The sequence below is a fragment of the Osmerus mordax genome, chromosome 2, assembly GCF_038355195.1.
Source record: "Osmerus mordax isolate fOsmMor3 chromosome 2, fOsmMor3.pri, whole genome shotgun sequence".
Taxonomy (NCBI): domain Eukaryota; kingdom Metazoa; phylum Chordata; class Actinopteri; order Osmeriformes; family Osmeridae; genus Osmerus; species Osmerus mordax.
In genome coordinates, this window is record NC_090051.1 from 15,769,832 (window position 1) to 15,784,286 (window position 14,455).

Below are 14,455 nucleotides of genomic sequence, written 5' to 3' on the forward strand. Positions count from 1 at the left end.
CCCCCCCCCCTTCCGTCTTCACCGTGGGGCCGCAGCATTCTGGCTGGCGTCTTCCCGGGTCCACTCATCCCATCTCCCTCGGCGACGCAAATCCTCAGGGCACCCGGCACGTTTTCCGCGAAAGGTTTTGCTCGGGTGTGCGCCAGCGCGTGTCGATGCCTCGTTCACGGCGACCCGTTTGTGTCTTCACATGTTAATGTCTCCTCCTCCATTTGTCTCCACAGTCTTCCACTTATCCAGCCCTGCTATCCCATTAGACCTGAGTCCACGGGAAGGTGTCGGAGAGCGTGTCAGAGGAGCTCGCGGTTCACACGGCTAACGAGAACACACCTCTGCCGCCGACGAGGGCTCTGCGGCCAAATGTGACACATCGGCCAGATGATGCGTGATGGAACCAAACAGCAGGGTGGTTGGTGTGCTATGGCTTTTGGGTGTCCGTGGGCACATTGGCTCCCATGGCTGCCGCACAAGGACACGGCAAGCAGAGCGTCTGACAGCGCAACCGAAGCACGTCTGAAGCACACAGTCACCCACACGGTCTGGACGGTGGTAATTAAGCGTCCGGCGTTATAGAGCCGTCCTCCCCTACTGAGGGTGATGAGAGGCCGATCCACGAGGGTTCCTCAGAGCGCAAGCCCGCCTCCCCCTCCCCCTCTTTCTCCACCCCCCACTCTACTCATCGTGCTCCTCATTGAAGCATTCACTTTAAGAGAGAGGTGGCAGGTTCAAATCTCCTCTGTAAGAAACGTGCTACTCACAGCTCTGACACTGGTTCTCCTTTGGGCCCCAGCAGCGACCATTGCAGGATCTGTGACATTTCTGGCCTGTGAATGAGATTAAAAGGAAAGATTCAACATGTACATACGTAGTAGCCCACCATTCCGCCACCCCCCTACCATCAATTATTGTACAGTGTTTTTGAGCTCACATGGAACACAGTGTTCTTCGTTTTCTTGTAATCCAACGGTCTTATCTGTCTGTGAGTTGAGTGCCGAGTTAGAGGCCGGCAGCATTAGTATCTGCGCTCTATTAGCTGTGTGTTTTTTGGAGGGTTTAATTGACTGTCTGATAATTGCAGAGTGTCTCTGAATAGGCGCTGGAGTGGTGTACTCGGTCCCTGTTCCACTTCACTTAAGTGCAATTACATTTAAGGCTGACACACTCACAGTGACATGAGTTTCCATCTACTGCCCCCTTCCTTCCTCCCTCCCTCCCTTCCCTCCTTCCCCTCCTTCCCCCCCTACCACCCCCCCCCCCCCCAACCCCATCCTGTAACCCTAACCCTCACCACGTCCCGCTACATGGAGTTGAAACGTAGCTAGTGAGAAGAAGGGGCAGCCAAGTACGTACAAGTGCCTGAGTTTAACTCCGGCTTTCTCTGCTCTCGCAGCTGTTGAGGCCAGAGGGTGTCCGTTTAGAGTCCAAGGTCTAACTGTCTCCATTCTAACTCCAGACAACCTTGATTCAAACAATCACATTCCATTCTCCACATCATAATCTATCATCAGCCCTGTTAGAATGCAAGCCTGAAGGTGAGAATGCGCGGAACGCAATGGATACGATGCCAATCAGGCCCGACATTGATCCAACCCAAACCCAACCTGAAGAAGCCTCGAAGGAAAGGAGGGGAGTGGATTATAAGTTTCGTGGACCCCTTGATGTTTGGCTGGAGGGAGTCGGGCGATGTTTGCGGCTATGGAGTCCGATGATCAAACGTATGGGCTGAGAGAGAGCGAGCACAAAGCTCCGGCTGGCGATGGATCCTGCTGACATTTCATCGATGCTGCGTGAGTCTACACTGAGGTCACCCCGGGACACCTGCTCAGGGTCTCCAACCTAATAATCATGTGTTTCTATAAACGTAACAGTAACTCATATTTAGTGGAAGAAGAAGATTTTAAAAAAACGCTGCAAGTGCTTTCTTTTTTTGTTTACCCAAAAAGTAGAAAAACACTAAATGAAGCATAGATATACCCCGCTAGATGTACGTTAGAGTAAGAATGATAACATAGGCAGTTAGGGACTGAGAGAAATGAGGGCAGAGAAAGAGTAACTGAAGACATCCTGAAGCCTCTGCTCTTCTCTATTGCTCAGCCTCAGTCAGATTAGACGACACGCACAGCCTGATTTTTACCCCTCACAAATCCCATAATAATAATAATAATAATTCTCTCAAATTGTCTTGTCTTCTGATTAGAGTGGGGGGTATTAGTGCCAGATAATGTACTAGGCTCCTACCGTAGTTGACATATTCAGGTTACAGGGCAACTGTTTTCTCAGCTGTTGACACCCTGATGTCTATGCGGCAATGACATCACCAGTATTAACATCTAATTTAGCTTTCTGGGAAGTGGCATGTTGACATTTTCTAATCCTGATTGTGTTGATTGCACTAATCTGTTTTGCAGCCCAGCGTTTATGTTATGTCCTCTTGGTTTCAAATAATAGAACATTTAGGATTTCAATCAAACTCAATCTGATAAACAGCCAACTAGGTGATTGAGTAGAGCCCTCCTCCTCTGAGATAATTTGTTTCATTGGTGGAGCTACTCACAGGCTATGCTGCTATTGGTGGGTACCACCACAGGGCTGAGGCGCTGGTTCTTGACGATGTCTTGCCAGTGGATGGTGTCAGCATGGCACAGGAACTTATTCTGATCCACATACACCCCTCCGTTCAGGATCTCTAAAGGGATGACAGAAGAACATAGAGTGAAGGGTCAGCGATCATTTCAATACAGTATACACACGAGCATGCACACACAGACGTACAGACAGACAGAAAGACACACACACAAACACGGACAGACACACGCACATCCCAAATATTTCTCAGAGGGCCCTTAAGTCACATGACCAGGAGCCCAGGTTGATCCTCAGACAGACATGATTGATGTCGTCTCCAGGAGGCCATACTGAGCCTTGTCTTATTGCTGTTATTATTAATCATAATCTACTTTCTTTGTTTGTCATTCTCCCCCTTCATCTCAGAAACACCAATATACACCCAGACACAAACAAACGAAACAATTACATTTTCCCTGTGAGGCAAAATCCATCCTGGATTTAAAAAAGTGAGACAGCAGGCCTAACATGTTAGTAATTTAATATTTCATCAGGGAGGAGAAGATGACAGGAGACTTCCTGCTCCTAATTTGCATTATTCCTCCCAGACACCACCCCCTGCTCCTCCCACCAGGCCAAAGCCTGCGTCCTGATTGGACACAGAGGGCAACCTTGATTGTTATGATGCTGGAGTTCGGAAAAATCCTTGTCAGAGTTAATCCAGACTATAAAATAATAAACTATCTTGCAGGAGATTTGCAATGTTTACAGGTCTGTCCAGTAGTGCCCGGATTAGCAACAGAGAGCTGATACTAAGATGGATTGAGAACAACGGGTTGGGTCTACATGCTAATAGTCCAGCAAAGGCCTGATTAAATTGTCCCCTCCCCACACATGATAGGAGCTGCTGTTATTTTGTTTTCTCCTTTCTTCCAGCCGGGGTGGGGGGGGGTGTGGTGGTGGTGGTGTTTGGGGGATTTGTCGCTCACCGCCCAAATTAATTCTCGTTCATGCTAGGAATGCGCCGTTCCGCCAGGGGGGCTGATGGGACGCGTGCCACTCACTGAGGGGCTGCTGCCAGGGTGGGGGCCCAAGGAGGGGATGGGTTGGAGAGGGGAGAAGGGCTCAAAAAATACAAACAAATAAGGGGAAAAAATCGAACATCTCAGAGCCTTAAGCCTCTGGTGCTGCCGTGTTTCTGGTGCTGGGAGGAGATGAGAGCTGGCTGTTTAAGGATGACCTGACCTTTGTATTGAATGATCATGCATTGAATGATCATGCATTCACTGACTACCGGGGTTTCAGTTTAATGTTTGCTGTCAGCATAGACGGATAAGGAGTGAGTATAATAGTACGCCAAAAAAAAAAAAAAGCAGTGTTTGAAAAGAACAAGGTTTCCACTCTGGAATGAAATAATTGTTGAATAGTGGTTACAGTAAATACATACATCAAGAATATGCAGTAGGTTACATCCAGCAAAATGGCAATCGAGGCATCCTAGTTTATACATACAACATCTACATCCGTGCCCAGCACCTCTCGTCGTCTACCTAATGTTGGCATTGGAAACACCATGTGGGATGTGTGCTGTGATAGGATAAAATACATATGGAGAGGCTCCGGGGTGGACGGCAACTGCATCTCATTATACTCAATGACACTTGATGAGAAACCGTGCAGAAGCTCTACCAACTAATAGCTGTCTACGCTTTGATTGGAGATTGTCTACTTGACCTCCTCAGTTTGTGTGTGCGTGGTGAACTGTGAGCCCTGCCACCCAGAGACCATCTTGAGATGTCACTGTTCAGCAAGCTCTCCTTTACAGCGAGACTACAACTGTATGTGTGTGTGGGTGTCCCCCTGAATATAACAATACATATGTAACAGAGATATGTTTCACAAAGCTGAATCTATCTGTGTAGGGTTAATACTTGCAGTAACCATAAATAATTCATTGCTGATGTACCCAACGGAACACAACCCAAATATATTGAAAAAGACATGAACCCAAAACTATACTGCAAGCTTTGCTATACGATGCTTGTCACAGTTCTGGCGATTGTGAACAAGTGAATGAGTTGAGTAATGTGTGTGTTTGTGGCTGTGTGTCTATACACATATTTGTGTGTGTGTGTGTAGATGTGTGTGTTGATTGTTTAGCGGGTAGAGAATGGTCTCTTAATTAGTCCATTCAGAGCTGAGGATGTCAGCTTGCTGTTGTCCCCAGAGCCAGTGTGGTAAAGCACATCTCTGATGCTCAACCAAACGACCATAGGAGGGAAATAATACGAGATTTAGGATAGCAGAACAAACGCATGCAGCCAATTACTTCAAGGGTAAATGCTCCTTCTGTTTTTTGTTATCTTTATTTCAGAGTGGGGATGCATTTCATTAAGACTGGGAGAAAGATATGAAGTTCAAGTGGTGGAAAAAATATGCAAATGGCTTGATGGGAATTTATTAATACTGTGCATGTGGTTGTGTTGTGTAACAAGCAGATCGTAATAGATGAATCGAGAGTAATGCTGTGTATCCACATGCTGAACAATATGCAGTGTGATCTATAGGGGAGGATTGTGTAAAGAAAACACAAATCCATAAACAGCTTACTTTTTTCCACAAATAATATGAGTCTTTGCAAGAGAAAAGCGTTTATGATATCAATTACACACGCATTCACGCACATTGAAAGAGATAGACAGGCACGCACGCACCCAGCCACACATAAACATACCTACACTGCGAAAGTATGTGTGAACTGAATCACAAATTCATCTTCTTCAGTTTGCCTAGAGCACTATTAATTAACTATTATCCCAGAAGGGCACTCTCTGAACAATATTAATATAGATACACATGGCTAAAGAGAAATTAGAACCCATCTGTTTGAAATGTTTTCACAGTTCTATAGTACAATCCTACACACATGCTCATGAGGAGCCAGAAAGGAAACCGAAAAACAGACATTCTGCAGTTTTCAAAGCACATCCTCAACTTTTACCGCCTTTATACACAAATCGTATTACGTTGTGATGCAGAACAATTCGTTTCTTTGTAGAGCATGCTAAGGGCTAAAATAAACGGTACACTTTTAGACTGGTATCCTGTTATGTTCTCTGGGAGGACATTCAATAATCAAGACAAGTATTTGCAGAGAGGAGTCTTTCGCAAAGGGAAACCGCCATTCCTATTAGGGAAGCTGGCTCTGCCATGTCAGTCAGTATTCATGTGTCCGTGCTGTGCAAACAGGTGAGCTGCTCTATCACTCATCTTTCCATGCCACTCAGCAGTCCATCTGTGCCCACAAGGCACAGTTGCCAAGGAGATGACGTTAGTGCGAAGAACAGGAGGGGGCGAGTAACCGCGAACAAACAGTGACCAGCAAGCCACAGAGAAAAAGCCCTTCATCCCCGCACCAAAGAGCTGTGGTCGCTGATACAACAAGCACTGGCCACGTTTTAGAATATCAGACGGGAATCACGTTATGGTAGGAGAAGAGAAGAAGGCGTTTTCAGTACCATCTTATCTTAGGACCTTTCAAGTGGGACCTTCATTGTTTACTATTGCCAGATCATTGGTTTTGAGAGGGAGGGACACACAGTTGTTAGGTTGAGATTTAGCACAATGAGCGACACAGAAATATAACAGTGACTTGGTAACTAATGTTACCACACTTCACCCTGGGTCTAGTCCTGGATTGGTCAACTGAGAGAACAGTTCACATAAATCTAAATGAATGTTATTTTCATATTGTTAACACTGAGAGGGTAAAATACAGTCAGTGCCCATTCAAATGTAATTGCACTTTTATGTGTTTAACAATTTATCTGAAAAGAACAACTGCATTAACTTGGCAACATAACATGCTTTATGAGAGGTTCAGTGCAGAACCGGGAGGAGAGGGAAGAGAGCTCAGGCACTGGTGTGTTTCCCTGGATATGTGTGTGTGTGTGTGTGTGTGTGTGTGTGTGTGTGTGTGTGTGTGTGTGTGTGTGTGTGTGTGTGTGTGTGTGTGTGCGTGCGTGTGTGTGTGTGTGTGTGTGAGTAATTTTATCACGGCTGAAGGACAAGTACAGAATGACATCATTATAAACAACAATTTTCTGTTTTGCGTCAGTCACGTTAAACATAAAACTCCAAAACAAATAGATATATAGATATGTTTTTATTTGCCTCCTACCAGTACCAAGGTCCTTTAACCATACAATGTTCTGTTTTTGAGGAAAAAAAACCTGGATGGCAAACAAGAGTTTGACCCCATAACAGCACTTGAAAACAATGACATTGGCCATAAACACAAAGTGCTGTGGCAGACAGATAAATCTCCTTCAAATACTGACAAGGTTGATGCTGATAAAAAGTGGCGGGCGGCGAATGAAAAAGAACGCTGCAAAAATAGTCTGGCACATTTGAGGGATATGGCCACTGGGCCATAAGCAAAGGAGAGGCAGGGTGGAGAAGGAAAGGCAGGGCGGAAAACAATTGGCCAACAGCATTGTTCAGTCAAGGCAACAGAACCTGCTCTTTTTTGCCTATTAGCACATTTTTCTTTTACTTGCATTTCCTACAAACCTACAGTGCATTGCACTGTACCCAGAGTATTAACCCTGTCAAGGAGCAGACAAACGATCCCCCCCTGAGAGTAGCTACAATGCCATTCTGTAACAGTGTGTGGGAGTGTTGTGATGGTGCCCTTGCTGAGAGATAGGATTTCGTTGTGGTGCTTTTCTTTGTTGCTCCTGCTTGTTGTCTGGGTCTTCCTCCTCCCTTGGTTACCCTTGGCACCTGGAGCAGGTCATATTGTTTCCGGTAAGCGAGGCGTGGACCGCCGGGACTGTGGAGTGCACAGGGGACGTCGGCCACAGCCTCCCCCTACCCCCCCCCCCTCCGCCTCCCCTTCTCCTGGGTAATTGTGTTTAAAGCTGGCTGATTAAATTTAGCCCCTCCCTCACGCAATTGTTTCCAATGAATCTTTATGAAAAATGGCCAAGATTAAAGGCTCATGGAATTATCCAGAGCAGAGGAGCATCTGCTTAAGATTTTAAAAAAAGGGGGGGGTGGGTGTTCCCACATTTTCATATTAAGCTGGGATAAGATGGTGCCTTAGAGGAGGTCAGGACTGTGAAACAACAGAATATGAGAACGTCCAATAAACTGTGGAGCTAGGGTTAGGGTAAGATTAGCATTGCCATGTATACAGTAGACATGCACTCCATGAAAATCTAGATATGTGCAGTATTTGTTTATCTGAAAATACAGTGGCAAGCAGAGAGAGAGACAGAGAGAGAGAGAGAGAGAGAGAGAGAGAGAGAGAGAGAGAGAGAGACAGAGAGAGAGACAGAGAGAGAAGAGAAGAGAGAAATGACTGCTGTAGTTGTTGCTGCTGAGGGCCACTTAGCTTATCGAGACTGATGTCTGATCAGCACCCAGCAGTGCTGCTCTCTCTGGAACGAACACAGAGGAGTAAAAACAGAGCTGGAGCAGGTGACTGCACCTGCATACTAACCGACGCCCGGGCCTGGCTTACCAGAGAGCCGCCTCACCATGGAAAAGCTTTAAAAGGACACACCCCTGCCGTGTTTGTGAGTTAAGGAAGCTTTCTCGTGATGAGAATCTGAACATGACATCATCTGTGTCCACATGGTCTTCCCAGTGGACACTGAGCATTGGATCAGGAGCAGACGATGCAATGTGGAGAGGACAACAAACACGACAGACAGATCTCTGTGGCCCCTCGGCTGCACAAACAGAGGGCCCTGAAGGGTTGGCGCTGAGGCCATGCTCTGTATATTTAGCTCATGAATTCATGCGTGCCGTAACATCCACCTGGATGAGCCTGGCTGCTCCACAGGGGCTCTGCACAACAGCATGGGCCTTTCATGTACCATTACCCACCACTGGCCCTGGAGCTGCCTGCCCGCCTGCATCCCTGCCTGCAGGCCTGCCTGCCTGACTGTTTCCCTGTCAGCAAGTCTGTCTTTCGGCCTGTTTCCCTGCCTGTTTTCTTGCCTGCCTGCCTGCCTGCCTGCCTGCCTGCCTGCCTGCCTGCCTGTCGGTCTGTCGGTCTGTCGGTCTGTCGGTCTGTCGGTCTGTCTGTCAGCCTGCTCCACTTCTTTAAAACCCCAGTGTGCAAAAAAAAAGAAAGAAAGACATGCATGAATCATTAAGCAGTGCGGGGAGAGAGGGCTAGCTAGAGCCGCGCACAGGTCCACACCGTGCCAGTTTCCCCTCACAAAGAGAGCAGTGTGTGTGGCCCGGGCCGAGAAGCCCGGAGAGCGGGAGCGCCTGTCGGTGTTCGTGACAAGAGTTTGAGTCTCAGGCCCTGGCCCGGCCCCAGACACCTGCCACTGTGTGGGGAGGGGGCGTAGCAGAGCAGAGGTCGGATGGAGGCTGGTCTGTTTGCTGTCATGGATGTGCTGGTTCGGTGTCACGGCATCCCGGGAAACACAAACACAGCTGATCGCGTGCCCCCCTGTACACCGTAGGGGCCGAGCTCCATCATAACGGAACGGCGACAGCACATGCAGAGTTACGGAAACAGGTAGTAGGCGAGGCGGCTATTGCCGACTGTGGTCCGAGTGTGTTGCACGCGCTCACAATCACGTGGCGCGCCGCACAAGCATACTCCCGCTCAACGCGCGCATGCACACACACACACTGTACACAAAAAGGTCTTTCACATGCAGACATGTGTAAGCTTCTCATTCCGCAAAGTGCCTTTCCCTGTCGGACCACGAGCCCTTTGTGTCCGTCTCCGAGTCTAACATCCATCCCTTCTCAGCCCAGCCAAACCTAATTATTCCATCGCATGCCTCCTCCTTCCTTCCCTCCCTCCTGCCTCCCTCTTGCCTCCATCCGACCCCCCCCCCACCCTCTCCCCCTCCTCCGCCTCATCCGTCCAGCCCACTCAAGCAGCACTGACATTTCACAAACCAGAGGCCGATGATTGGCGGGTCCAGAAATAATTGGCATACCCCCATTAAGTGTTTAATTAACATTTCGCAGTGCTCGGCGGATGAGGTGGCCTTCTACACTAGAAACAGAATGGCCAGATTAGGAGGGAGCTACCCCTAGAGGCACTAGTGAGTTACAGGTGTCATTGACAAACTTGTCATTGAAATCGACGGTGGCAGCATCTGAATGATCTCAGTGGATCAGACGGTGGTAGCAGTGACTAGGATGATGGTAGTGAGTGACTGGCAGAAAAAAAAGCCAAACCGCAGGACTAAAGGATGACCATACAGACCTGGGTCTCCTACTCTCAACAGCCTGTTGATCTTTTCACCTCACAGTCGTCCCCCCCCCCCCCCCCCCCCCCCCCCCGACAGTCTTAAAGGAACCAGTCTGGTCTGGTTTACAGAACCAGCTCACACTTAGCTTCAGGGAAACAGAAGGGAAGGGTGGGGGGAGGACACGTTTGGATTATTAATTGACAGAAGAATTCCTTGCTCATCTTTTAATGAGGTCAAGTCCATTTTTTCGCCTGTTCATCCAGGTCTCAAAGTGTTGTCTGCAGAGCAGATTGATTGTGAGGAGTAGGTACACAAGTGGTCCTCCAGTCTTGGTCTAGCAGCAAATGGGTTTAGGGAGAGGTGAGATCATAGAAGGCATACAGCATCATTCACGACTCATCCTCAGTCTGTCCAGTTACTATCCACTTAAACCAGCCCAAGGGCGCTCTGAGCAGGCAACTGTGAATTATTAAATAGCCAGAGCTATAGTTTTGTTCTAGATATTTGTCGGTACACGTTTGCAAATACACATATATACACACACCCACACACAGACGCATACACAGACACACAAACACACATGCACACATGCACACACTGACCTCTGTAACCAACTAAACCAACAGAACACACGTTTGATCGGTGTTAAATGTGACAACCAATACCTTCAGATGAAGAAAAAAAAACTATTTCTCAAGCAATCTGTTCTATGTCATCACCCTCAAGACGACATTTGAACACACCAATCTCAAACGGCAGTCAAAGGGAAGAAAATATGCAGCATATACAAAGGGAACGGAGGGTCAGTAAGGCCCATGTGTTTTCCTCCAACCCATTTCTCATGTCAAAGATCAGAGTCATACGTCAAGGTGACTGCTTCCCATTGCTTAGGTAAGCTCTACAGAAAGACATCTCAGCTGTTTTCAAATCCCAGGAAAACATGAAATACGGGCTCTATAATCACAGCATGGCTTTGGAGCACCAAACACGGTCCCACCAATCGGCTGCTTTTCACTGACTGGCTCCGATTATATATGATTACTTGTCTTGATCTGACCTGACCATTCAGAAGGTCCTGCTCTGACGCCCTCCATGTCCCTGATAGTTTCTTTATGTACCTTTCCCTATAGGTAAACAATGGCATGGGCATATAGGCTCAGCTGGGACCATGCTATGGGGCTTTCTGAGCCGAAGCAAAGTGCCGTTTGAAGCTGGGAGATATGTTTTAATCATTCAGTTTCTTAATGATGACACCAGATCCATTATTAATGTGCCTGGCTCCTCCGTGGGGCCTGGGCTGGAGAGCGGGTATTAGCATTAGCACCAGCCGCTCCATTTGATCTCTGTGTAATTACCACACTTTCTCTCCCTCCTCCGACATGCTATCAAAAGTTTCATGTTAAATAAAGAGTCGTCCGGAAAAAGGGATTTTTTCTTTGCTTTTTTGCTTCCTCTTTTCAACTTTGTTTCCCAAGGCTTTGTTTTTCTTTTGACAATATCTTCCTTTTTCCTTTTATTTTCTTGAGATGAATGGAGGGAACTGCAGCATGGTCTAACATGGTTTCTTTGCATTGTTATTCTCAGGGCAGCGGGGAACTTTCAGTGGCTCCACTAATAGGGCACTGGGACTTTGGCAGACATGAGATAGTGATATTGCGTAATTTCATTGAAATTACAACAAAGGGCGACAGAAGATTGGATTCTTAACCCAATCTTTGCTGAATCGTCCAGTTCATATAAAATAAGCCACACTTGGTCATATCTCTTGACTTTGAACAACACCAATGGAAACGGTTACGTTTGTAATCAGCAACATTTTCTGCGTGCCTTTTTTATTTTCCGTGAGTGCAGGTCAGCTGCTTCAGGCAGAAGAGATTTAACATGTGTTTTGCTGTTCTGACGTGCATATTTCATAACTTTATCCTGTTTTCTGTTTATGTAATCCCAACATAGGATCGTTAATGAGAGTAAAACAACCTCAGCAAAATACAAAAATAGCAGAAAATACCAAAATGTTGCTGCCTAGCAGCACAAAGTTACTCTACTAGCTGCATCAGATGGATCTTTCTAGAGGACTCTCTAGTTATGAGGTCATCTGTTCTTGAAGTGCAAACATGACCTCGACAGTGTGCCATCGCAGAGGACACCTCAGTTCCTAGTCTCCAGACTGTCCATTTGGCTTGTCTTGGCAACACATGCCATGCTGCAACACACTTTGGGCCCGATCTTGCACCCAGCGCAATTGACTTTGTCAACGACGCAAGTATCATTCCTAGTTTGCACTCGACGCAAAGCTGACTTTTCCCTCCACAGACGCACGTCGAAATGACCTTGCGCTCCCGTGGGCGGTTCAGAGAAAAAGGAGGCGTGTTGCGGCGCAAACGTTCCCTGGTGCTATTTTGCAGTTTCCGAAAAACAATTCCGCCACTGACCAGGAAAAACGTGGTCTAAAGTCAATGGCGCATTATTCAGATGCTATTTTAAGGGCGCAAGCTTGGTCCGTGCACACTGCTGGCGAGGCCAGGGTCTTCTTTCTGCGAAGCTACGTTACATTGTTTTGATTTATGGCGTGTTACATTTCTTCAATGATTATAAAAAGATTTTCATGAGAAATCTCTATGTATGTGAACATGCTTTGTAACAATTGTGCCAATTTTCTCCCACGCCTGTTTAACTGAAGCTAATTTTGGGTGGGTTTCTTCTCCCATCTCCATCAGAATCAGAATTCGGTTACACAAACACGGAATTTACTGTGGCAGGAAGGTGCAAACAATAAACATATACGGGTCTTAAATTAAGTAAAAAAGTACAATAGTTAAACTAATTCCAAGAACCAAACTATTTAAAAAATAAAATATAGGGTAGGCTATATAAAAATAAGAATTTGAATGAGCAGCATGAGCGGGCAATTTAGTGCAATGAGAAAACTGCTCTGCCTTTCCCATACAATGTCACTTGTCTATCTGTTACGGCCCTGACTAGAACGTCGGTCTCCTTGGCTATGAACCGCTCCTGGCGTGCGCCTGGCAAATCCGCCGTTATAATAGCAATCCGCCATGGAACAAGCGCTGCTCTTAAAGGGAATGTGAGATGACGCTCTGATTGGTTTATTGCACGTTACGCCAAAACCACACCCATTAGTAATGTAGCTACTTCGGACCTACCCATTTTAGATTTGCGCCAGGCGCAAAGTCATTTATCCCGCCGGCAAAATAGCAACCGAGCCAGAGTCCCGCCCACAAAGTTACTTGTGCTTTGCGGTTTGGTACTTGCGTTTCAGATCGTCAAAATAGGGGGGTTTGTTTCTTAGTTCATTCTGCAAATGAAAAAACTGTGATATAAGAAAAGGCTCTGACAATAAAGTATTATCAATAAATCAATCTGATAATTCACTGTTCAATGAAGAACCACAAATTATAGTGCCTGGCAATCTTTTCTCTGGGGTCTTAACTCACTTTAATGCTCAGATCAAAAGCCAGAGAGGTCTCCCTTTGTGTTGATATGCAATCTTAAACCATATTAAAGGCCATTAAACGTGACACTATGAGTGTTGTCCTTCTAAAAAAGTTCCCTTCTGCATTGAAGGCTGAAATATTGAGTATGACACAGGAGTAATTGCACAGGAAGTAATCAATTAAACACCCAATTGGAAACGACCTGAGGTCTGGGAGCTGCCAGGCAAGAGCTGGGACTGAATGCCAGAGAATGAGGCTCAGGCTGAAGCAATCTTGAGTCCTTCCTGCGGGAGACAGAGAGCCAGACTAGGCAATCCTGATTGGTCTCCCTGGTCTTGTTTAGGGAAGTTGGACGATTCCTCCCGTCCTTTCTTTTCACCTGGTCCCCCTTTTGCCTCTTCTCATGCCGACAGTGCTTTCACAGCAGCCTCAGCAGCCTCTGTGTCCGTCTGATCGCTGAGATTTTCCCCCCTCGAACATCGCTTCGAGGCTTTCGTGGAACAGCGCGCACTGTCGAGATCCTTTTGAGGGAGCGCGGCATACTTTTCCAGAGCGCACAGTACACGCAGAGTGCATCTCGGTGTAAGGCGCTGACGAGAGCGAAAGAGAAGAAGACAATAGGGGGAGCCGGGGTGTGAGAGGAGAGACGAGGAGTGAAAAAGAGTGAAGAAGACAGGAGAGGGGATATGAGAATTGTTGGACGGAGAGAACAAGTGGGGGGAAGAGCAGATGGGCAGTGAGTGAACGGGTGTGGATCCAGGCTTGGCATCGAAGGGGATTGTGTACTGTACATGCACACGTCTCGCAGATGGGGACTGGGATTTGATGCTTTCATTTTGGGCAGGCTCTGTTATGGCAGCTCGTGGTAAAAAGAAATAATGAAGAACAAAAAATGTCGAGCAACACTGAACACACCCCGAGCAAACTTGGAAACAACAGGCAAATACACAAACAAACAAAAAAACATTCTGAGAGAGAATAGAAAATGTGTTAAATTGACACATTTATCTGTGTTTTGTTCCTCATTGAGACTGTTATTATTTTGCAAGCCTAGCAGGCAGTAATTACCACGTGAATGCACCGGGCTACTGGTTTTCTTGGAAGATAAAATCTATGGAGAGAAGAAAACGTCTGAGCATGAAAATGTATCTTAAATTTAAATCTCATAGTTACATTTTGAAATGTCAGGCAAAGTGCTGTTCC

General features: G+C 46.7%; 1 protein-coding gene across 1 annotated transcript in view; it reads right to left on the reverse strand.

Moving 5' to 3' along the window:
* The window catches only part of LOC136967187 (receptor tyrosine-protein kinase erbB-4-like), a 162,822-nt gene that overhangs the window by 54,377 nt on the left and 93,990 nt on the right, over positions 1-14,455 (reverse strand). The window contains 2 exon segments of the mRNA XM_067261102.1: positions 759-824; positions 2,555-2,686. Of these exon segments, the coding sequence (XP_067117203.1) occupies positions 759-824; positions 2,555-2,686 (198 nt within the window).